General features: G+C 51.2%; 1 protein-coding gene across 5 annotated transcripts in view; it reads right to left on the reverse strand.

Annotated features, from left to right (window-relative positions):
* EIF4G3 (eukaryotic translation initiation factor 4 gamma 3) overlaps positions 1 to 24,778 on the reverse strand; it is a 74,500-nt gene that overhangs the window by 40,211 nt on the left and 9,511 nt on the right. The window contains exons 2-11 of one of the 5 annotated variants that reach the window (XM_056543571.1): positions 15,130 to 15,208; positions 14,579 to 14,710; positions 10,609 to 10,728; positions 8,929 to 8,961; positions 8,440 to 8,460; positions 6,123 to 6,305; positions 5,935 to 6,049; positions 5,736 to 5,842; positions 5,529 to 5,651; positions 2,507 to 2,648 (exon numbers count right to left, since the gene is read on the reverse strand). In XM_056543571.1, coding sequence (XP_056399546.1) covers positions 2,507 to 2,648; positions 5,529 to 5,651; positions 5,736 to 5,842; positions 5,935 to 6,049; positions 6,123 to 6,305; positions 8,440 to 8,460; positions 8,929 to 8,961; positions 10,609 to 10,728; positions 14,579 to 14,710; positions 15,130 to 15,208 — 1,055 coding nt within the window. The remainder of the gene's footprint in view (positions 1 to 2,506; positions 2,649 to 5,528; positions 5,652 to 5,735; positions 5,843 to 5,934; positions 6,050 to 6,122; positions 6,306 to 8,439; positions 8,461 to 8,928; positions 8,962 to 10,608; positions 10,729 to 14,578; positions 14,711 to 15,129; positions 15,209 to 24,778) is intronic. The other 4 variants (XM_056543573.1, XM_056543572.1, XM_056543574.1 and 1 more) reach the window with 4 other exon arrangements.

Genomic DNA, 24,778 nt, shown 5'->3' on the forward strand with positions numbered 1-24,778 from the left:
GAGCCGAGAAGTTCGTGACGAATCGAATTTACTGTAAGTTCGCTTATCTCTAGCGCCGACATACCATCATTTCAGCATACGATCACTCTCAGGGGCCATCGCATGGTGAAGGCAGCATCAACATTCGATGCTTTTGTATGTCGGGGCCATTGCATAAACGGCTATCCGGCAGCGCAGACTGATTCAGCTGCCACCGGATAGCCGTTTACGGTGCCCCATGTGGTCCACTGACGATCACTTACCTGTCCTCGGGGCTCCGGTGCGTCCTCTTCGGGATCCCCTGCATCGTCGGCGCTCTCCAACATCGTCATCATGTCGCTGCGCACGCCGTCCCGTCATCCAATAGGAGCGGCGTGTGTAGTGACGTGATGGCGGCGACGGAGAGCGATGATACAGGGGAAGCAGAGGCCTTGCCGGAGCATCGGGGACACCCCGGGGACGCGGCGACAGCGATGGAAGGCGACATCCAGGGCAGTGGTGACAAGCGGTGACGGTCCGGAGCGGCGGGGACAGGCGAGTACAACTTCCTCTAACAGTGGTCTACTACCTGCGGACCTCCAGATGTTGCAAAACTACAACACCCAGCATGCCCGGACAGCCGTTGGCTGTCCGGGCATGCTGGGTGTTGTAGTTTTGCAACATCTGGAGGTCCGCAGGTTGTAGACCACTGTCCTATACTTTACATTGCACGGATCCCGCAACATACGATGGTTTCAACAAACGATGGTCCATTTGGAACGGATTACCATCGTATGTTGAGGGAACACTGTAATTCCCAACCATTGTGTCTGCACCGGTTGCAAAACTACAACTCCCAGCATGTAGTTTTGGAACAGCTGGAGGCACAGCGCAGGGGTCCGTGACGCCAAGAGAACAAGACAAACAACATAGGCAAATCACACAGGACTAAGAGGATAGAAGAAACAAGGAGCGGGGGCAGCAGACTGGCGAGAGTACATAATCAGTGCCCAACACGTGCGCTGCGTGATCATAGGCAAAACAGCGTGCACCGACTGCAGAGAATACGTTATGGTGGTATATAGAGCTGAAAGTGATGGGGAATCTGACAACCATGTATGATCGGTGGGGGTCTGACCTCTGGGACACCCACCAACCCTGAACAAGAAAGTAAACTCAAAAGTAAAGGGAGTGATCGGCTCTGAGAGATGGATCTGGCCCTTTAACAGGAAACACCTTAGGGTCCTATGACATGGGGTAATTATGGCCTGTGATATAGGGTCAGGGCTCAGCCGACAAACTATAGATCTAAAAGTACAGCAGTGCATCCCCCGCACACCATGTGATAGGTCAACAATATAAGAGCTGAATGATGATAAAAGAAAAATATCCAGGGATTTAGGAAAGGATTTCATAATATATCACATTTAGACCATTAAATATCAGTACAAAGTGCTGAACAATCATCACTGATCCTGTACTGATCCTGAGTTATATTTATTCTGCTGGTGAAGTCACTGTGTACATACATTACATTACTTATCCTGTACTGATCCTGAGTTATATCCTGTATTATACCCCAGAGCTGTACTCACTATTCTGCTGGTGAGATCACTGTGTACATACATTACATTACTTATCCTGTACTGATCCTGAGTTATATCCTGTATTATACTGCAGAGCTGTACTCACTATTCTGCTGGTGAGGTCACTGTGTACATACATTACATTACTTATCCTGTACTGATCCTGAGTTATATCCTGTATTATACTCCAGAGCTGCACTCACTATTCTGCTGGTGAGGTCACTGTGTACATACATTATATTACTTATCCTGTAGTGATCCTGAGTTATATCCTATATTATACCCCAGAGCTGTACTCACTATTCTGCTGGTGAGATCACTGTGTACATACATTACTTATCCTGTACTGATCCTGAGTTATATCCAGTATTATACCCCAGAGCTGTACTCACTATTCTGCTGGTGAGGTCACTGTGTACATACATTACATTACTTATCCTGTACTGATCCTGAGTTATATCCTGTATTATACCCCAGAGCTGTACTCACTATTCTGCTGGTGAGATCACTGTGTACATACATTACATTACTTATCCTGTACTGATCCTGAGTTATATCTTGTATTATACTCCAGAGCGGCACTCACTATTCTGCTGGTGAGGTCACTGTGTACATACATTACATTACTTATCCTGTACTGATCCTGATTATATCCTGTATTATACCCCAGAGCTGTACTCACTATTCTGCTGGTGAGGTCACTGTATACATACATTACATTACTTATCCTGTACTGATCCTGAGTTATATCCTGTATTATACCCCAGAGCTGTACTCACTATTCTGCTGGTGAGGTCACTGTGTACATACATTACATTACTTATCCTGTACTGATCCTGAGTTATATCCTGTATTATACTCCAGAGCGGCACTCACTATTCTGCTGGTATAATATAGGAAGTAATGTATATCCTGACCTGCAGCAGCACTCTTGCCCCCAGCTCCAGTAACTGGGTACCTACCTGCTTTGTCGTCCCGGGTGGCAGTGAGATGAGGGCTCTCCACAGCCCCATACACCACTGGGCTGTGCTCAGGAGCCTGGCTGGGCAGCTGCTGGGATTTGAAGTACAAAAGAGGGTGATAATGTGCGCGAGAACAGAAAAACTAGCAAAACAGGGAGAAAAAGCAACGCAAGCACAGACCGCACAACAGAAAAGAGTCCAAAGATGAGGGGGGTCAGGAGGTGGCAGGCGAGCATGGAGGAGACAGGAGCAAAAAAAAGGAACAAATCACAAAACAAAAAAATAATTAAAAAAAGGAGTCAATTTAAGTAAATTTAAAGGTGAGAAAGAAAAGGAAACGGATAAAAAGAAGGAAAGAGAAAGACGTTACAATCAGAAGAGATCAACACAGACATAACAGCATTGACACAAGAGCGCCCCCATAATACATGGACGCTCATTCCAGCCCACAGTGCATGTGTATCGGAGGAGGTAGTAGGAGACGTATTAGGACGACGTGGTGTGGGATAAGGAGACACATGGCACCGCTCATATAGCAAAGCGTTTTTAAATTAGTGTGTCTCCAGCTGTTGCGAAACTACAACTCCCAGCATGCCCGGACAGCCTTCGGCTGTCCGGGCATGCTGGGAGTTGTAGTTTTGCAAAAGCTAGAGACACACAGATGTTTTCCTAAGGCTCTGAAGTGCTGAGGAATGGAACACCTCCTCGCTCCCCCTCCCATCCCTGTCAGTCACCTGGAAGCCGAGCCCTGTTTCCAGACTTCACTCTTGTGCTGTGCATACGCTGTGTGCAGGTGCAAGATAAGTTAACAGGGCTCGGTTTCCATCTGTCTGTCAATTAAGATATGACAGGGCTGGTCGGGGGAGCATGGAGGTGTTCCAGTCCTCAGCACTTCAGGAGATTGTGAACACCTCCCCCAGCTCATCCTCGATTGACAGTTACCTGGAAGCCGAGCCCTGTTATCAGAGCCCATGCCTGCGCTGTGCATACAAATCGTGTGCATGGAAGACTAAAAAGGTTCGGCATTCAGCCGACAATCAATCAAGCAAGCAATGACAGGGCTGGTAGGGGGAGCGAGGAGGTGTTCCAGTCCTCAACACTTCAGGGGCTTGTGGACGTGTCGTTGATCTCCCTCACATTCCTGTCCCTGCTTGACTGACAGTCACCTAGAAGCTGAGCCCTGTCTCCAAATCTCATTCCTGCGCTGTGCATACAAACTGTGTGCAAGTGCAAGATATGGAAACAGGGCTCGGTTTCCAGCCGTCAATCCAGTAGGGACAGGGCTGGGAGGGAAAGCGAGGTGGTGTGCCAGTCCTCAGCACTTCAGGGGGCTTGTGAACTTGTCATCGATCCCCCTCAAATTCCTGTCCCTACTTGACTGACAGTCACCTAGAAGCCAAGCCCTGTCTCCAGATCTCATTCCAGCTCTGTACATACAAATTGTGTGCAGACGCAAGAAATGGAAACAGGGCTTGGTTTCCAGCTGTCAATCAAGTAGAGACAGGGTTGGGAGGGGGAGCGAGGTGGTGTTTCAGTCCTCAGCACTTCAGGGGCTTGTGAACCTGTCATCGATCCCCCTCACATTCCTGTCCCTGCTTGATTGACAGTCACCTAGAAGCCGAGCCCTGTCTCCAGATCTCATTCCTGCGCTATGGATACAAATTGTGTGCAGGTGCAAGATATGGAAACAGGGCTTGGTTTCCAGCTGTCAATCAAGAAGAAACAGGGCTGGGAGGGGGAGCGAGGAGGTGTTCCAGTCTTCAGCACTTCAGGGGATTGTGAATAAAAGGAAGTTTCTAAGTTATGGAAGCACAGACAGATCTATGGAAGGTTTTTGTCTTTTTGACACAGTTGGTAAGGATCCCTGTATTACCCCGCTGCAGTTTGACAAGTATAGTGCAAGTTTACACAATTATCATGGATCCAGATGGTGACCCTGGCAGGAAACCCCCCATGGGTACTGTGCCCGCTGCTCTAGATGGGACATGATATGTTCCCGTAACTCCCATCGTGCCATATACAGTGGTCCCTCAAGTTACAATATTAATTGGTTCTGTGACGACCATTGTATGTTGAAACCATTGTATGCTGAGTCCATAACTCTATGGAAACCTGGTAATTGGTTCTGAAGCCACCAAAATGTCATCCAAAAATAGGAAAAAGTGAGGATTAAAGAAAAATAAGTAGATAACTAATATAGATAAAGCAAATCCTTACATATAAAAGTAATAAAGATCTGCTGGGAGCTGTAAATCCCTGTGTGTCAGTGTTTCCCAACCAGGGTGCCTCCAGCTGTTGCAAAACTACAACTCCCAGCATGCCCGGACAGCCGTTGGCTGTCCGGGCATGCTGGGAGTTGAAGTTTTGCAACAGCTGGAGGCGCCCTGGTTGGGAAACACTGGTCTATGTAGAGGACAGGAGTTTCTTCAGGGTCCTGTATAGTACAAGCAATTTCCTAAAAAAGTAAAATGGAGCCGCCCTCACCTGGTGTCCAAAGGAGCAGCTAACCCTGACACAGGTAAAGAGTACAGAACATTTACTACCTCCCTGTACTGTAGAGAGCGCTACCAGACACCAGTCAGTGCATACGCTTCAATAATACAGGTAAAGAGTACAGAACATGTAATACCTCCTTGTACTGTAGGGGGCGCTACCAGACACCAGTCAGTGCATACACTTCAGTAATACAGGTAAAGAGTACAGAACATGTAATACCTCCCTGTACTATAGGGGGCGCTACCAGACACCAGTCAGTGCATACACTTCAGTAATACAGTGCACACGCTAATACAGGGATATTATGAGTGAATGCCTATTCTGATTGGTCGGTTCTTCCAGCCAGTGACATGTTTCGCAGATCTGGACTCTCCGTACATTGTATGTTGAGTCTGGTTTCAAGTTACAATGGTCCAGAAAAGACCATTGTATGTTGATGCCATTGTAAGTTGAGGGATCACTGTACATGATAGACTTCATCCATAAAGACTTGTTCTGCAGAGTAGTGGTCATGTGCCGCCCTTACCTGAGGTGGGGTCGGGGTGGAGCTTGGCCGAAGGATTGGGGGGGTGGGATTTCGGCTTCCTCCCCCGGACATGATTTCCTCGGTGATGTCTTTGCCGCCCTGGTTGGGGTCTCTTATTCGGATCTAGGAGTAAAAGGAACATTTTCTATAATATTATTTTCCGTGGGTTTTTACAGAACCAAAGCCAAGGATCCCTGAGCGCCTCACCGTCTTCTTCTCCCTCTTGGTGGGCGGCGGGGGCTGCTGCGGCTGCTGTGTAGGCACTATGATCGGCGCTGACTGATACACCGGCTGACTGGGGTAAAACGGGTTTCCTGAAACGGGACAGAACAGCAGGCGCTCAGCGCGACCGAACCCGCGATAAGATCCCCACCACTGCAGGGTTATAGACCCATCGTCTCCTTACCGTACGGGGAGGGGAACTCGCCGGGTCCAGGGCCTGGATAGAACGGGTTAGGTCCTGGGGGCTGCACAGGGTACTGCTGAGGGGGTCCCACATAAGGGGGGGTGCTGTGTCGATACTGGGAAGACAAACGGGAGAACGTTACGGCAGCTGCGGAGGAGGCGGTGGACAGATAAGGAGCGCTCGGGTACCTGAGGGATACAGTACTGCGGACCCTGCGGCATAGCGTACGGCATGGGCAGGTGATTCACCATCATGATGTGCTGGTTGGTCTGATAGACGGCGGCCGTGGGGGTCTGTGCGCTCGCCCGGATGGAGGGGTTGCTGTTCTGTATGGCTGCACGAGGAGGCTGGATCTGGGGCCTCTGGAAAAACTGTCGGGAAGAGGAGAAGACGACTGAAAACCGTAAATAAGACAAAATGGCGGATGGGGGGGGGGGGGGGGTTGTAGTAAGGGGTAAATGGAAAAACGGAGCGAATATGAGAGATGACTATGGGGGGAGGGTGATAAGGTTTTAATCACTGTATTGCATCCTTATATACGTGACCCTGTGGCCTCCAAATGGGCTGAAGCAGTATTTCCCAACCAGGGTGCCTCCAGCTGTTGCAAAACTACAACTCCCACCATTCCCAGACAGCTGTTGCATCGATGCATTTCATTACTGTAAATGAGTCATGAGATCACCAGTCTGACCCACAGAAAAATCAGTGCTTAATGCAGCGTTTTCCAAACCAGGGTGCCTCCAGCTGTTGCAAAACTACAACTCCCTGCATGCCCGGACAGCCGTTGGCTGTCCGGGCATGCTGGGAGTTGTAGTTTTGCAACAGGGTGAACAGTCCCTGTGCCACATACACAACCAGAGCTGCAATCTGGCTGCTAAAATTCACATTGTGCCTAGTAACATGCACGCTGGGATCATTTGAGTGTGCACGTCTCCGGTTATATGAAGAGGATACACCAGTGTTTCCCAACCAGTGTGCCTCCAGCTGTTGCAAAACTACAAGTCCCAGGTGGGAATTGTAGTTTTGCAACATCTAGGGGGCCACAGTTTAGAAACTACTCTTCATATAGCAGGAGACGTGCACACTCATATGATCCCAGCGTGCATGTTACAAGGGCACGTATGGAGGTGTATGAGCATATGAGTGTAATACTGAGTGTTGGGACCCCAGTCAACTACAGTGGTCCCTCAACATATATTAATTGGTTCCAGGAGAACCATCATATGTTGAAACCATCATATGTCGAGTACATATGTCTATGTAAAAATGGTAATTGGTTCTGGGGCCTCGGAACCATTGTATGTTGAATACATATCTCTATGGGAAATTGCCAATTGGTTCTGGGATGACCATTGTATGTGGAGTGTTTAACAAACCAGGGTGCCTCCAGCTGTTGCACAACTACAACTCCCAGCATGCATGTACAGCCATTGACTGTCTGGGCATGCTGGGAGTTATAGTTTTGCAACAGCTGGAGGCACACTGATAGGTAAACATTGATGTATGGGGTGTATAGTGTGTCTATGTATTGTATGTGATGTGTGACATTGTATACAGTACTGTACAGTTCTTTATATACCTTCAGGGGGACAGAATGTCCTCCATTACCATCCTGCCGACTACAGCTCTATAGGAAAGGAAGGGGAGGGCAGCCAGCAGCTCATTGGATGCCTGCAGCAAGATGCTGCAGGCTATTGGCTATGGCTGCACTGGGGGGCGGGGCTTACACGGAGCTCACAGTGGAAGCCTGTATGAGTTAGCAGGACAGCAACAGGAGGCAGAACGGGGCACACGGGGACATTAAACAACTATCTGTCAGTTACTGAAGTTGTCAGCGCTGTCAGATAGCTGTTTGTACGATGGCCCCGACACACAGCAGCATCATATGTCGAGGCTGCCTTCAACATACGATGGGCTCTGAGAGGCCATCATATGTTGAAATGATCATATGTCGGGGCCATCATAAGTCGGGGGGTCACTGTACAAGCACGGGTTCTCCTGGTACCCATTTTGGACGGTAATTAGGCATGTGACCTGCTGCTCTCTATGGGAAGGATAGATAGGTGGGCACAGCGCTCGGTCACATCCGGCAATCCCATAATGCCGGTCACATCCCATAATGTAGTGGACACAACTACAACTCCCAGATAGCCAACATGTGTCTGGGCATGCTGGGAGTTGTAGTTTTGCAACAGCTGATGACTCAGGCCATAGAGAGAGTGTACGTTGCTCTGGTTAGACGTGTGACTGCAGCTCTGGAGGTGACTGGAGTATAATGGAGTAAAGACATGGTGTGAATGGGAATCGGGACTTGCAGAATCACTTAGCGTTATGAGGGGGGGTTCGGATCTTATGTAAATGTTATGGATGAATCGGTACAGGAGCGGAAGCAACCAATTGTCAGAAACCCCACGTCCCCCAGGAAAATGGCCGCACATATGACCGGTCCGGGCCCCCCGCGCCCCACAATAAACATGTACAGCATTGACTGTGAGAAATCATTACCTGGATGGGTCTGAATCCTCCCTTGAATAAATGAAAGCAGCAGAAACAAAGGGAAGTCAATGGAATACCATAGAGAAGTCAGTCAAAATGGAATTAAACAGTTAAAATCCAACCCCCCCACCCCCCCCCCCCCCACCCCACAATATCCTTGTTTAGAGTCGTCCGGACCCCATTACTGGCTTTGGGTCTCTGTGCACTGATCATATAGAAAGTCAGTCTGCAGGACTGTGCATTACCGGGCTCTACCAGCAGGGGCAGTGAAGAGCAGCCCCCAGATATAACAGGAACAATGATCTAATGGGAGTCGATGGGACAAGGCAAAGAGCGGCACCCCCCACCCGTCAGCCCCGGGACCCTCTATTCATCTGACACAATGAGGCTTCCTGCCGTGTCCCATTGACCCCGATGCACATTCAGAGGTTAAATCAGTGGCAGACGACAGGCGAGCGAAACATGGGGGGGGGGAGGGGGAGATGAAAGTTACCGTACCTGGTGATGTGTCGGTCGGGGTCCAGCTGCAAACTATAGAGAGGAGCGAAAAGACAATCACAAAGGAGAGGCGACACGGCTCACACACAAGCTGCATAGGACAAGACACCGCCTACGGGGGAGGACACCTGGGGCGCGCGGTTTATGAAAAACTACAACTCCCAGCATGCCCGGCTATTAACTCCCAGCATGCCAACAGCTGTCCGGTCATGCTGGGAGTTGTAGTTTTACAACAGCTGAAGACCCACCGTTTGAAGACCCAGGCCCTACCCGAAGATCCGTCAGGTCAAGTTGACAGATGTTGGGAGTTGTAGTTTTGTAGTTTTGCAACAGCTGGGGGTTCACTGTTATAGAGCCACCCACTTAGGGTCAACAGGAAGGGGGGGGGGGGGATAGTGTGGACATGTGATGCCCGCTGCATTTCCTTATCTCAGTATACATAAGTACTGACCGGGATACGTATACGGAAGAGAACAGTACACCAGTCACATGACCAGACGGCTATAACTGCAGCGGACATGAATCCCACACATGACCCTGAATGACATCACATGACTTTCTGACCCTACTGCTGTGTTTCCCAAACAGGGTGCCTCCAGCTGTTGCAAAACGACAGCTCCCAGCATTGCCGGACAGCTGTTGCATCAATGCATTTAATGACTGTAAATGAGTCATGTGATCACCAGTCTGACCCACAGAAAAATCATAGTGCTTAATGCAGCGTTTCCCCAACCAGGGTGCCTCCAGCTGTTGCAAAACTCCCAGAATTCCCGGACAGCTGTTGCATCAATGAATTACATTACTGTAAGTGAGTCATGTGATCACCAGTTTGACCCACAGAAAAATCACAATGCTTAAAAGGGGTATTCGAGGAAAAAAACTTTTTATATATATGTATATATATATATATATATATATATATATCTCAACTGGCTCCAGAAAGTTTTAACAGATTTGTAAATTACTTCTATTAAAAAATCTTAATCCTTTCAGTACTTATGAGCTTCTGAAGTTAAGGTTGTTCTTTTCTGTCCAAGTGCTCTCTATTGCCCAGTTTAGAAGCAAATCCCCATAGTAAACCTCTTCTAAACTGGGCGGTTTCGGAGACAGGTGTCATCAGAGAGGATTTAGACAGAAAAGAACAACCTTAACTTCAGAAGCTCATAAGTACTGAAAGGATTACGATTTTTTAATACAAGTAATTTACAAATCTGTTTAACTTTCTGGAGCCAGTTGATATATAAAAAGTTTTTTTCTGGCTAACCCCTTCAATGCAGCGTTTCCCCATCCAGGGTGCCTCCAGCGGTTGCAAAACTACAACTCCCAGCATGCCCGGACAGCCGTTGGCTGTCCGGGCATGCTGGGAGTTGTAGTTTTGCAACCGCTGGAGGCTCCCTGGATGGGGAAACACTGCCCTACTGACTACTGCACATCAGACAGCAGGTGGCGCTCCTCTCTTGCACCCAGAGTACTGAGCAGATGGGGTGTAGTAGGGACTGAGGAGCCAGATCCCGGGATTGTGTATCATCCCAGTACAGCCACAAATTATTCATCTCCTATGGGGGGTGGGGGGGACTACGTGTAAACATTACACCCCAATACACGGATCCCGAAAACACCAGACAGCAGCGACACATCTATAATAAACGCCCAATGTCAGAAGTGAGGACGGCTACTCACCGGAGTGCGGGTCTGTGGCTGCGTACTCATCGTCTGGGGCGGCTGAGGGTACACGAGAGTGGGGGCCGCTGCACTCGGCCCGGTGGCATACGAGGCCTGTGACAAGAGATGTAGAGAAGCCTGAAAGGGAGGGATGACACAATCTATATACACCGCAGTGTGATCCTGTATACAGCGCATTCACAAAGTCTTCACACCCCTTCACTTCTGTCCCATTCTGTTCTGCTGCTGTGTGTGTTACTCCCATTATTCTGATCTGAAAACCCCATAAAGAGAACGTGAAACCAGGCACTGCCCATCACCTGCCCAATACCTGCCCATCACCTGCCCTACAGTGATCATGGTGGGGGCAGCATAATGTCTGGAGGAGACCAGGTACTGCCCATCACCTGCCCAATACCATCCCTACAGTGATCATGGTGGGGGCAGCATCATGTCTGGAGGAAACCAGGCACTGCCCATCACCTGCCCAATACCATCCCTACAGTGATCATGGTGGGGGCAGCATCATGTCTGGGAGAAACCAGGCACTGCCCATCACCTGCCCAATACCATCCCTACAGTGATCATGGTGGGGGCAGCATCATGTCTGGAGGAAACCAGGCACTGCCCATCACCTGCCCAATACCATCCCTACAGTGATCATGGTGGGGGCAGCATCATGTCTGGGAGAAACCAGGCACTGCCCATCACCTGCCCAATACCATCCCTACAGTGATCATGGTGGGGGCAGCATCATGTCTGGGGGAAACCAGGTACTGCCCATCACCTGCCCAATACCATCCCTACAGTGATCATGGTGGGGGCAGCATCATGTCTGGGGGGAAACCAGGTACTGCCCATCACCTGCCCAATACCATCCCTACAGTGATCATGGTGGGGGCAGCATCATGTCTGGGGGAAACCAGGCACTGCCCATCACCTGCCCAATACCATCCCTACAGTGATCATGGTGGGGGCAGCATCATGTCTGGGGGGAAACCAGGTACTGCCCATCACCTGCCCAATACCATCCCTACAGTGATCATGGTGGGGGCAGCATCATGTCTGGGGGAAACCAGGTACTGCCCATCACCTGCCCAATACCATCTCTACAGTGATCATGGTGGGGGCAGCATCATGTCTGGAGGAAACCAGGTACTGCCCATCACCTGCCCAATACCATCCCTACAGTGATCATGGTGGGGGCAGCATCATGTCTGGAGGAAACCAGGTACTGCCCATCACCTGCCCAATACCCTCCCTACAGTGTTCATGGTGGGGGCAGCATCATGTCTGGGGGAAACCAGGCACTGCCCATCACCTGCCCAATACCATCCCTACAGTGATCATGGTGGGGGCAGCATCATGTCTGGAGGAAACCAGGCACTGCCCATCACCTGCCCAATACCATCCCTACAGTGATCATGGAGGGGGCAGCATCATGTCTGGAGGAAACCAGGCACTGCCCATCACCTGCCCAATACCATCCCTACAGTGATCATGGAGGGGGCAGCATTATGTCTGGGGGAAACCAGGTACTGCCTATCACCTGCCCAATACCATCCCTACAGTGATCATGGTGGGGGCAGCATCATGCTGTGGAGACAGGGAGACTGTCAGGGTTGAGGGAAAGCTGAATGGAGCAATGTACAGAGATATTCTGTATGAAATCCTGATCCTGAGCTCTGGACCTCAGACTGGGGGGTCATTCACCTCCCAACAATACAATGCCCCCTAAGCACATGGCCAAGGCAACATAGGACACACTTAAGGACAACCCTGTAAATGTCCTTGAGTGGCCCAGTCAGAGCGCGAACCCAATAGAACATCTCTGGGGAGAGCAGAAAATGGCTTCACCCACCGTCCCATCCAATCTGATGGGATCTACAGAGAAGAATGGCCGAAAATCCCCAAATCTCAGCGTGTAAACCTTGTGGCCTCATCCTCCAGAAGACTGGGGGCTGGAATCACTGCCAAAGGGGCTTCAACTAAGTCCTGAGAAAAGGGTATGAAGACTTTCCGACAGCATAAGGATTAGAGAAGTTGTACTGTGCACCAAGTGTGACTTTCAGTTTGTATTCTGCAGATATATCCGGTGCACAGTACGACTTCCCATCATACACTTCTATATGACATTGGGCCTGATGGATGAACTGACATCCATCGTGTAGTACCCGGCTTCACCAACAGGGCGCAGTGTGTTGGGTCTATACCGGGGAAGGGGTCTCCTCTATGGACCCTCTATCACCATTATAAGGGGTATGGGACCCCTAGGGACACAAAGGCCCCCACTCTCTCTATCATTGAGGATCCTACATAGTCACAACGCGATTCAGTCACAAGACTAAAAATAATTCTCCATATTCAGCAATAAGGGGGGGGGCTCATCGGCTCCGGAATCTGCAATTTCCCCAGAGGGGTGCAGGGCCAGCAATTAGCTGAAACACAAGGAAATTAGCCATAATTACTCCCCGCACCCTCTCAGCCCAATAATGCCGCAGAAGAGAAACCACTGCAGGGGGAACATTCATGACCTTCTCCTGCGTCACTCCTGAAATCCTCTGTGCTGCTGAGACAAATGTGTCTTCCACTACATAATCAAGTGCTTCCCAATCAGGGCGCCTCCAGATGTTGCAAAACTACAACTCCCAGCATGCCCGGACAGCCTTCTGATATACTCTGTACTGCTGTGATCTCTGCTCCCTCCACTAGATCAGTACACTCCTCTCCTGATATACTCTGTACTGCTGTGATCTCTGCTCCCTCCACTAGATCAGTACACTCCTCCTGATATACTCTATACTGCTGTGATCTCTGCTCCCTCCACTAGATCAGTACACTCCTGTCCTGATATACTCTGTACTGCTGTGATCTCTGCTCCCTCCACTAGATCAGTACACTCCTCTCCTGATATACTCTGTACTGCTGTGATCTCTGCTCCCTCCACTAGATCAGTACACTCCTCTACGGATATACTCTGTCCTGCTGTGATCTCTGCTCCCTCCACTAGATCAGTACACTCCTCTCCGGATATACTCTGTACTGCTGTGATCTCTGCTCCCTCCACTAGATCAGTACACTCCTCTCCTGATATACTCTGTACTGCTGTGATCTCTGCTCCCTCCACTAGATCAGTACACTCCTCTCCGGATATACTCTGTACTGCTGTGATCTCTGCTCCCTCCACTAGATCAGTACACTCCTCTCCGGATATACTCTGTCCTGCTGTGATCTCTGCTCCCTCCACTAGATCAGTACACTCCTGTCCTGATATACTCTGTACTGCTGTGATCTCTGCTCCCTCCACTAGATCAGTACACTCCTCTCCTGATATACTCTGTACTGCTGTGATCTCTGCTCCCTCCACTAGATCAGTACACTCCTCTACGGATATACTCTGTCCTGCTGTGATCTCTGCTCCCTCCACTAGATCAGTACACTCCTCTCCGGATATACTCTGTACTGCTGTGATCTCTGCTCCCTCCACTAGATCAGTACACTCCTCTCCTGATATACTCTGTACTGCTGTGATCTCTGCTCCCTCCACTAGATCAGTACACTCCTCTCCGGATATACTCTGTACTGCGGTGATCTCTGCTCCCTCCACTAGATCAGTACACTCCTCTCCGGATATACTCTGTATTGCGGTGATCTCTGCTCCCTCCACTAGATCAGTACACTCCCCTCCTGATATACTCTGTACTGCTGTGATCTCTGCTCCCTCCACTAGATCAGTACACTCCTCCTGATATACTCTGTACTGCTGTGATCTCTGCTCCCTCCACTAGATCAGTACACTCCTCTCCGGATATACTCTGTACTGCGGTGATCTCTGCCCCCTCCACTAGATCAGTACACTCCCCTCCTGATATACTCTGTACTGCTGTGATCTCTGCTCCCTCCACTAGATCAGTACTCTCGTCTCCTGATATACTCTGTGCTGCTGTGACCCCTCCCCACCCCCCTCATATTAGGCACCCCCCTTTACCTGTGAGAGTCCTGGAGAAGCAGCATGTCCTGGTGGGGTTGCGGCCAGGTTCGGATGGCCCTTGGTCAAGTCATGGGTAGAATAAGGTGAGGGGGCAGGGGGCCCGGGCTGTCTCGCCACCTGCGCAGCGACCTGCAGGAAAAAGCACAGCGTCAGGAGTGACTCCAGAAAAGTCAGTGTTTCCCAATCAGGGCGCCTCCAGCTGTTGCAAAACTACAACTCCCAGCATGCCCGGACAGCCTTTGGCTGTCCGGGCATGCTGGGAGTTGTAGTTTTGCAACAGCTGGAGGCACCCTGGGGCAAGTAAATGAGGCCAAGTGCCCACAACTTGACAAACGCAGTAGTTTATTTTTGGGTCACTGTACGACCCCATTTACTTACCTTGCGTCACAGAGCAACCCCCACAGCGCTAAGCAGCCATTTATTTTTTGGGGGTGACCGCGGTTATATAACCGCCATATGGCCCCCGCCTAAAGCGCCAAATAAGATACTGGAGAAATATGTGACTATCTCGGACCCCCGTGTATAATGATCAGGACGGACATACTTACCGTACTGTAGACGGCAGAGACCGCTGAGGGGGAGAAGATGCGCTCGTCCAGGCCCTGCGGCAGCCCACCCCGGGAGAGGCTAATACTGAGGATTAAGGAAGATACTGAGAGCACAGTCACCCACAATGGGGCAGCCGGGTGCCAACCTCTGCCTGCAGGGGCACAATGACGGCCTCGTCTACTCACCATTCATCAGACCAAGCCTGGCACACTGCCCGCGAAAAGGGCTCCCCCTAGTGTAGGGGGTCATTCTACCCTGTATTACATATGTGGGGGCCATGTGGACAGCCCTTACCCTGCATACCCCAGAGTGCCCTCCACCCCTGCACATCATGTCCCCCCAACCCTGCGAGCCCTTCACCCTGTGTACCCCCAACCCTGCGAGCCCTTCACCCTGTGTACCCCCAGCCCTGCGAGCCCTTCACCTTGTGTACCCCCCCCAGCCCTACGAGCCCTTCACCCTGTGTACCCCCCCAGCCCTGCGAGCCCTTCACCCTGTGTACCCCTAGCCCTGTGAGCCCTTCACCCTGTGTACCCCCAGCCCTGCGAGCCCTTCACCCTGTGTACCCCCAGCCCTGCGAGCCCTTCACCCTGTGTACCCCCAGCCCTGCGAGCCCTTCACCCTGTGTACCCCCAGCCCTGCGAGCCCTTCACCCTGTGTACCCCCAGCCCTGCAAGCCCTTCACCCTGTGACCCCTCAACCCTGCGAGCCCTTCACCCTGTGTACCCCCAAACCTGCGAGCCCTTCGCCTTGTGAACCCCCCAAGCCTGCGAGCCCTTCGCCCTGTGACCCCTCAACCCTGCGAGCCCTTCACCCTGTGTACCCCCAAACCTGCGAGCCCTTCGCCCTGTGAACCCCCACATCCTGTATTCCCCCACCCTTACACTTTACAATACTATCAACGACAATACAATGTGCTGCAGCGCCCGTCCGGTGCCCGCTTCTTGGCAGGGCAGATACTGCCTTCTACTCCAGAGAGGATCAGTGATGTGGGGGGATGGGGAAGCGACCGCTCTCACTGCAGCCTCAGACCCCCCCCCCCCCCCCAATCACAATGGTTTTGGCTGATCTAAGCAGCGAGTCAGGAGCAGCTCAGTCCACTGCCGCAGAGAACAGGGGCTCAAAGATCACATGGTATGAATCCGCCTGGTGCACTACAATAACCAGAATAAAGGGGCTGCCGGTGGGAATATACACTTACCTCCCTGTAGGAATGTCCCGATACCTAATCCGATACTCCCCCGCCGGCAGGTATCACAGAGATGCAGCTGAGCGCGCCTCATAGCCGGGAGCTGTTGCCAATGCCGAACATAACCGATCGCGGAGATGTCCCCCATTAACCTTTTAGACGCCACGATCAAAGTCGATCGTGGCATCTAAAAGTCCTGAAGTTAAAGGGGTACTCCCCCCCCTAGACATCTTATCCCCTATCCAAAGGATAGGGGATAAGATGTCTGATCGCGGGGGGTCTCAATATAGCAAACAGCACCCACCTATTACTGCTCCGTCCCCACGGTCAAGACCCAGACCCTCCAGCGCTTCCGGAGCAGTAACAGGTGGGTGCCGCGTGCTATATTGCGGGGGTCCCCAGCGGCGGGACCCCCGCGATCAGACATCTTATCCCCTATCCTTTGTATAGGGGATAAGATGTCTAGGGGTGGAGTACCCCTTTAACTGCCGGTTAGCTCAGGGATGCTGATCGGAATCACTGCGGTGAAATCGCGTTGTCCCGATCAGCTGTGAGGACGGTCGGAGGTCCCTTATTGTGCTCCGTGCCGTCCGATCGTCGCTCCTTTACTGCTGTTAGACATGGCAGGCATTAGGAAAGGAGCGCCGATAACTATGATCACTGCTATGCTATGGCAGAGCTACAGATCGCATGTAATAGTGCCCTATGGGGAGTAAAAAAAAGTTATAAAAAAACGTGTATAAAAAATAAATAAAATAAATGTGAATTAACCCCTTCCCTAATAAAAGGCTTAATCTCCCCTCCACCCCTTAAATAAAATAAGATTTTTTTTTTTTATATAAAAAAGCCCGTCCACTAATAAAAACTAAAAATACACTCCTTTTCCCAAAACAAAAACAAAACCCAGTCAAAATATCGGTAATTGGTATCGGTGAGTACTTTCAGTACTCGTTATCTGTCTTGAAAAACATGGTATGGGGACATCCCTACCTTCCCGGCTCTCCGGTGTCATGGCGCCCCGTCCGCAGTCTGTAGTGACATCATAGCGCCGATGCGCCAACAGTGACTGGTAGAGGGCGCTGTGATGTCACATCTGGGAAGAAGAATGTCTGCGAAGATAAAGGAGGACACCAGACTGCGGAGGGGGCACCCCGACACCGGAGACCTGCGGGGAGTCAGGACGCTGCCTACGAGCTGAAGGAGGAGTCAAGGGGCCACGGGGCAGGAGAACACAACGGGGCCAATCCAGGGACGCGGCACCCGAAGGTGGTGACCAGACGGGATCTTACTCTTCATAAGACACCAACATACAAGATCTTTGACTCTAAAACCAAACTGTACGATGGACACGTCATATGGCAGAGGCGTCCAAACTGTGGTCCTCCAGATGTTGCATAACTACAACTCCCAGCATGCCCGGACAGCCGTTGCATCAATGTATTTCATTCCTGTAACTGGGTCATGTGATCACCAGTCTGACCCACAGAAAATCACAGTGCTCAATGCTGTGTTTTTTGACCAGGGTTCTTCCAGCTGTTGCAAAACTACAACTCCCAGCATGCCCGGACAGCCGTTGGCTGTCCGGGCATGCTGGGAGTTGTAGTTTTGCATCATCTGGAGGGCCACAGTTTGGACACCTCTGTCGTATGGTATTAAGATGGTTTGTGTCCCTATTCCACCTGTTGCTCTATATACACCGGGGCGGCCATAGCATTAGGGGCCCGAAGCGTCTGATCACCTGATTACAGAACAATGTAAGGAGGAACCTGACGACACACGGACAGGGGCTGCAGGGGTCCTCATACCTGTATGTAGACCCCCGGCTTCCCCATCACAGCCGACTCCTCTCTGATCCTGTGTCCTGACCGGAGATCAACAGTGATCAGTCCAGATCCCTACAGCCAGGAGCGGAGAGCGGGGACCATTCTCCACAGGGGGGGGGGGGGGGGGGGCTACAGAGGGGTCACATGAAAAGGGGCACCCACAGTCTAGGCAAGACTCCTAAAAGGTAGGTGCCTGCAAACTCTGCGGTCCTAGAGGAGGGACACCCACAGTCTCTGAAGCCTTGGAGGGGGGCACCCACAGTTTTGTAGTCTCAGAGGGGGGCACCCACAGTCTTGGTAGTCTCGGAGGGGGGCACCCACAGTCTTGGTAGTCTCAAAGGGGGGCACCCACAGTCTTGGTAGTCTCAGAGGGGGGCACCCACAGTCTTGGTAGTCTCAGAGGGGGGCACCCACAGTCTTGGTAGTCTCAGAGGGGGGCACCCACAGTCTTGGTAGTCTCAGAGGGGGGCACCCACAGTCTTGGTAGTCTCAGAGGGGGGCACCCACAGTCTTGGTAGTCTCAGAGGGGGGCACCCACAGTCTTGGTAGTCTCAGAGGGGGGCACCCACAGTCTTGGTAGTCTCAGAGGGGGGCACCCACAGTCTTGGTAGTCTCAGAGGGGGGCACCCACAGTCTTGGTAGTCTCAGAGGGGGGCACCCACAGTCTTGGTAGTCTCAGAGGGGGGCACCCACAGTCTTGGTAGTCTCAGAGGGGGGCACCCACAGTCTTGGTAGTCTCGGAGGGGGGCACCCACAGTCTTGGTAGTCTCGGAGGGGGGCACCCACAGTCTTGGTAGTCTCGGAGGGGGGCACCCACAGTCTTGGTAGTCTCGGAGGGGGGCACCCACAGTCTTGGTAGTCTCGGAGGGGGGCACCCACAGTCTTGGTAGTCTCGGAGGGGGGCACCCACAGTCTTGGTAGTCTCGGAGGGGGGCACCCACAGTCTTGGTAGTCTCGGAGGGGGGCACCCACAGTCTTGGTAGTCTCGGAGGGGGGCACCCACAGTCTTGGTAGTCTCGGAGGGGGGCACCCACAGTCTTGGTAGTCTCGGAGGGGGGCACCCACAGTCTTGTAGTCTCAGAGGGGGGCACCCACAGTCTTGTAGTCTCAGAGGGGGGCACCCACAGTCTTGGCAGTCTCGGAGGGGGGCACCCACAGTCTCTCGGGGACCCTGGTATCTTTGTGCTCTGCAGATCTGGTTGGTGTGAGCGCCTGGAGAAGAATGACAGCCGAGCCGCAGAGACACATAATCCAGACACACAGGACGGGGTTACTCCAGGTCAGAACACGACGTCTTGTCAGGTGCTCCACATCCACAAGCAACGGAACGTACACAAGCTGCGAACATTGCACAACCCTCACCTACAGACAACAGCCGGGGGATGGGGCCACGAAACCAAACAGTCGCTCCCCAAAATAAAACACGACAGACCCCCCCCCCCCCCTCGCCAAACGCAACACGACAGTCACCCCCCCAATACAACACGATAGACCCCCCCCCCCACACCAAGGGGGCAGACTCATCAGCTGAGATACATATATCTACATAGGATGACATGAGACTGGGGGTATATAGGGGGACGGTGAGTGTCAGCTCTTCAGCCGAGATACAGAGAGAAACTCCGATCGTTTCCTGCTCCTCAAGGGTCAAAGCGAGAAAACGAAAACAGAAAGTAACAGGATGAGTCATGAGGATTGAGCAACAGGAAGCTAAAAATAGGAGAGAACCAAAACATCCCGGGGAACCCCGACCCTACGGGACAGAGCATCACTGACCACCAAAACCCACCGGGGAACTCCGACCCTACGGGACAGAGCATCACTGACCACCAAAACCCACCGGAGAACCCCGACCCTACGGGACAGAGCATCACTGACCACCAAAAACCAACCGGGGAACCCCGACCCTACGGGACAGAGCATCACTGACCACCAAAACCAACCGGGGAACCCCGACCCTACGGGACAGAGCATCACTGACCCCCAAAACCAACCGGGGAACCCCGACCCTACGGGACAGAGCATCACTGACCCCCAAAACCCACCGGGGAACCCCGACCCTACGGGACAGAGCATCACTGACCACCAAAAACCCACCGGAGAACTCAGACCATACGGGACAGAGCATCACTGACCACCAAAACCCACCGGGGAACCCCGACCCTACGGGACAGAGCATCACTGACCACCAAAACCAACCGGGGAACCCCGACCCTACGGGACAGAGCATCACTGACCACCAAAAACCCACCGGGTACCCCCGACCCTACGGGACAGAGCATCACTGACCACCAAAACCAACCGGAGAACCCCGACCCTACGGGACAGAGCATCACTGACCACCAAAACCAACCGGGGAACCCCGACCCTACGGGACAGAGCATCACTGACCACCAAAAACCCACCGGGTACCCCCGACCCTACGGGACAGAGCATCACTGACCACCAAAACCCACCGGGGAACCCCGACCCTACGGGACAGAGCATCACTGACCACCAAAACCAACCGGGGAACCCCGACCCTACGGGACAGAGCATCACTGACCACCAAAACCCACCGGAGAACTCAGACCATACGGGACAGAGCATCACTGACCACCAAAACCCACCGGGGAACCCCGACCCTACAGGACAGAGCATCACTGACCCACAAAACCCACCGGGTAACTCCGACCCTACGGGACAGAGCATCACTGACCACCAAAACCCACCGGAGAACTCCGACCCTACGGTACAGAGCATCACTGACCACCAAAACCCACCGGAGAACCCCGACCCTACGGGACAGAGCATCACTGACCACCAAAAACCCACCGGAGAACCCCGACCCTACGGGACAGAGCATCACTGACCACCAAAACCCACCGGGTACCCCCGACCCTACGGGACAGAGCATCACTGACCCCCAAAACCCACCGGGGAACCCCGACCCTACGGGACAGAACATCACTGACCACCAAAACCCACCGGAGAACTCAGACCATACGGGACAGAGCATCACTGACCACCAAAACCCACCGGGGAACCCCGACCCTACAGGACAGAGCATCACTGACCCACAAAACCCACCGGGTAACTCCGACCCTACGGGACAGAGCATCACTGACCACCAAAACCCACCGGAGAACTCCGACCCTACGGTACAGAGCATCACTGACCACCAAAACCCACCGGAGAACCCCGACCCTACGGGACAGAGCATCACTGACCACCAAAAACCCACCGGAGAACCCCGACCCTACGGGACAGAGCATCACTGACCACCAAAACCCACCGGGTACCCCCGACCCTACGGGACAGAGCATCACTGACCCCCAAAACCCACCGGGGAACCCCGACCCTACGGGACAGAGCATCACTGACCCCCAAAACCCACCGGGGAACTCCGACCCTACGGGACAGAGCATCACTGACCCACAAAACCCACCGGGGAACCCCGACCCTACGGGACAGAGCATCACTGACCACCAAAACCCACCGGAGAACTCCGACCCTACAGGACAGAGCATCACTGACCACCAAAACCCACCGGGTACCCCCAACCCTACGGGACAGAGCATCACTGACCCCCAAAACCCACCGGGGAACCCCGACCCTACGGGACAGAGCATCACTGACCCCCAAAACCCACCGGGGAACTCCGACCCTACGGGACAGAGCATCACTGACCCACAAAACCCACCGGGGAACCCCGACCCTACGGGACAGAGCATCACTGACCACCAAAACCCACCGGAGAACTCCGACCCTACAGGACAGAGCATCACTGACCACCAAAAACCCACCGGAGAACCCCAACCCTACGGGACAGAGCATCACTGACCACCAAAACCCACCGGAGAACCCCGACCCTACGGGACAGAGCATCACTGACCACCAAAACCCACCGGGGAACCCCGACCCTACGGGACAGAGCATCACTGACCACCAAAACCCACCGGGGAACCCCGACCCTACGGGACAGAGCATCACTGACCCACAAAACCCACCGGGTACCCCCGACCCTACGGGACAGAGCATCACTGACCACCAAAACCAACCGGGGAACCCCGAACCTACGGGACAGAGCATCACTGACCACCAAAACCCACCGGAGAACCCCGACCCTACGGGACAGAGCATCACTGACCACCAAAACCAACCGGGGAACCCCGACCCTACGGGACAGAGCATCACTGACCACCAAAACCCACCGGGGAACCCCGACCCTACGGGACAGAGCATCACTGACCCACAAAACCCACCGGGGAACCCCGACCCTACGGGACAGAGCATCACTGACCACCAAAACCCACCGGGGAACTCCGACCCTACGGGACAGAGCATCACTGACCACCAAAACCAACCGGGGAACCCCGACCCTACGGGACAGAGCATCACTGACCACCAAAACCCACCGGGGAACCCCGACCCTACGGGACAGAGCATCACTGACCACCAAAACCCACCGGGGAACCCCGACCCTACGGGACAGAGCATCACTGACCACCAAAACCCACCGGGGAACTCCGACCCTACGGGACAGAGCATCACTGACCACCAAAACCCACCGGGGAACTCCGACCCTACGGGACAGAGCATCACTGACCACCAAAACCAATCGGGAAGTGTTATCCTGTACCCCAAGTGTCGTCGTCATCATCATCATCCTGTACCCCAAGTGTCATCATTAGAGATGAGCGAACTTACAGTAAATTCGATTCGTCACAAACTTCTCGGCTCGGCAGTTGATGACTTATCCTGCATAAATTAGTTCAGCCTTCAGGTGCTCCCGTGGCTGGAGAAGGAGGATACAGTCCTAGGAAAGAGTCTCCAGCCACCGGAGCTGAACTAATTTATGCAGGATAAGTCATCAACTGCCGAGCCGAGAAGTTTGTGACGAATCGAATTTACTGTAAGTTCGCTCATCTCTAATCATCATCACCATCCTGTACCCCAAGTGTCACCATCCTGTACCCCAAGTGTCACCATCCTGTACCCCAAACTCAGTAGCAGAGATGAGGGGTCTTTCATGTGGCCTCAGACATCATGTTAGGTTGCAGACACATTTCTCCCCCTATAATCACAGATGACAACGTGCACAGAAGTTATACTCACGGTCTGCGGAGCCACAGGTCTGGGGTCTCTTTTACCTTCAGGCCCCATGTATAAGGGTTATATCTACTAATCTCTACATGGGCGACTGCTGGGTATAATGTCACCCCAAATACTACATAGAACATGGTGGAGCTGGAGTGTAATATGTGTATAATGATGAGGAGTGTAATATGTGTATAATGATGAGGAGTGTAATATGTATATAATGATGAGAGGTGTAATATGTATATAATGATGAGGAGTGTAATATGTATATAATGATGAGGAGTGTAATATGTGTATAATGATGAGGAGTGTAATATGTATATAATGATGAGGAGTGTAATATGTATATAATGATGAGGAGTGTAATATGTGTATAATGATGAGAGGTGTAATATGTATATAATGATGAGGGGTATAATATGTATATAATGATGAGGAGTGTAATATGTGTATAATGATGAGGAGTGTAATATGTATATAATGATGAGAGGTGTAATATGTATATAATGATGAGGAGTGTAATATGTATATAATGATGAGGAGTGTAATATGTGTATAATGATGAGGAGTGTAATATGTATATAATGATGAGGAGTGTAATATGTATATAATGATGAGGAGTGTAATATGTGTATAATGATGAGAGGTGTAATATGTGTATAATGATGAGGGGTGTAATATGTGTATAATGATGAGGGGTGTAATATGTATATAATGATGAGGGGTGTAATATGTGTATAATGATGAGGGGTGTAATATGTATATAATGATGAGGGGTGTAATATGTATATAATGATGAGGGGTGTAATATGTATATAATGATGAGGGGTGTAATATGTATATAATGATGAGGGGTGTAATATGTATATAATGATGAGGGGTGTAATATGTGTATAATGATGAGAGGTGTAATATGTGTATAATGATGAGGGGTGTAATATGTATATAATGATGAGGAGTGTAATATGTGTATAATGATGGGGAGTGTAATATGTGTATAATGATGAGGAGTGTAATATGTGTATAATGATGAGGAGTGTAATATGTATATAATGATGAGAGGTGTAATATGTATATAATGATGAGGAGTGTAATATGTATATAATGATGAGAGGTGTAATATGTATATAATGATGAGAGGTGTAATATGTGTATAATGATGAGGAGTGTAATATGTATATAATGATGAGAGGTGTCATATGTATATAATGATGAGAGGTGTAATATGTATATAATGATGAGGAGTGTAATATGTATATAATGATGAGGAGTGTAATATGTATATAATGATGAGGAGTGTAATATGTATATAATGATGAGGAGTGTAATATGTGTATAATGATGAGGAGTGTAATATGTGTATAATGATGAGAGGTGTAATATGTGTATAATGATGAGGAGTGTAATATGTATATAATGATGAGGAGTGTAATATGTATATAATGATGAGGGGTGTAATATGTATATAATGATGAGGAGTGTAATATGTGTATAATGATGAGGGGTGTAATATGTGTATAATGATGAGGAGTGTAATATGTATATAATGATGAG

This window comes from Hyla sarda, chromosome 10 (genome assembly GCF_029499605.1).
Source record: "Hyla sarda isolate aHylSar1 chromosome 10, aHylSar1.hap1, whole genome shotgun sequence".
Lineage (NCBI taxonomy): Eukaryota > Metazoa > Chordata > Amphibia > Anura > Hylidae > Hyla > Hyla sarda.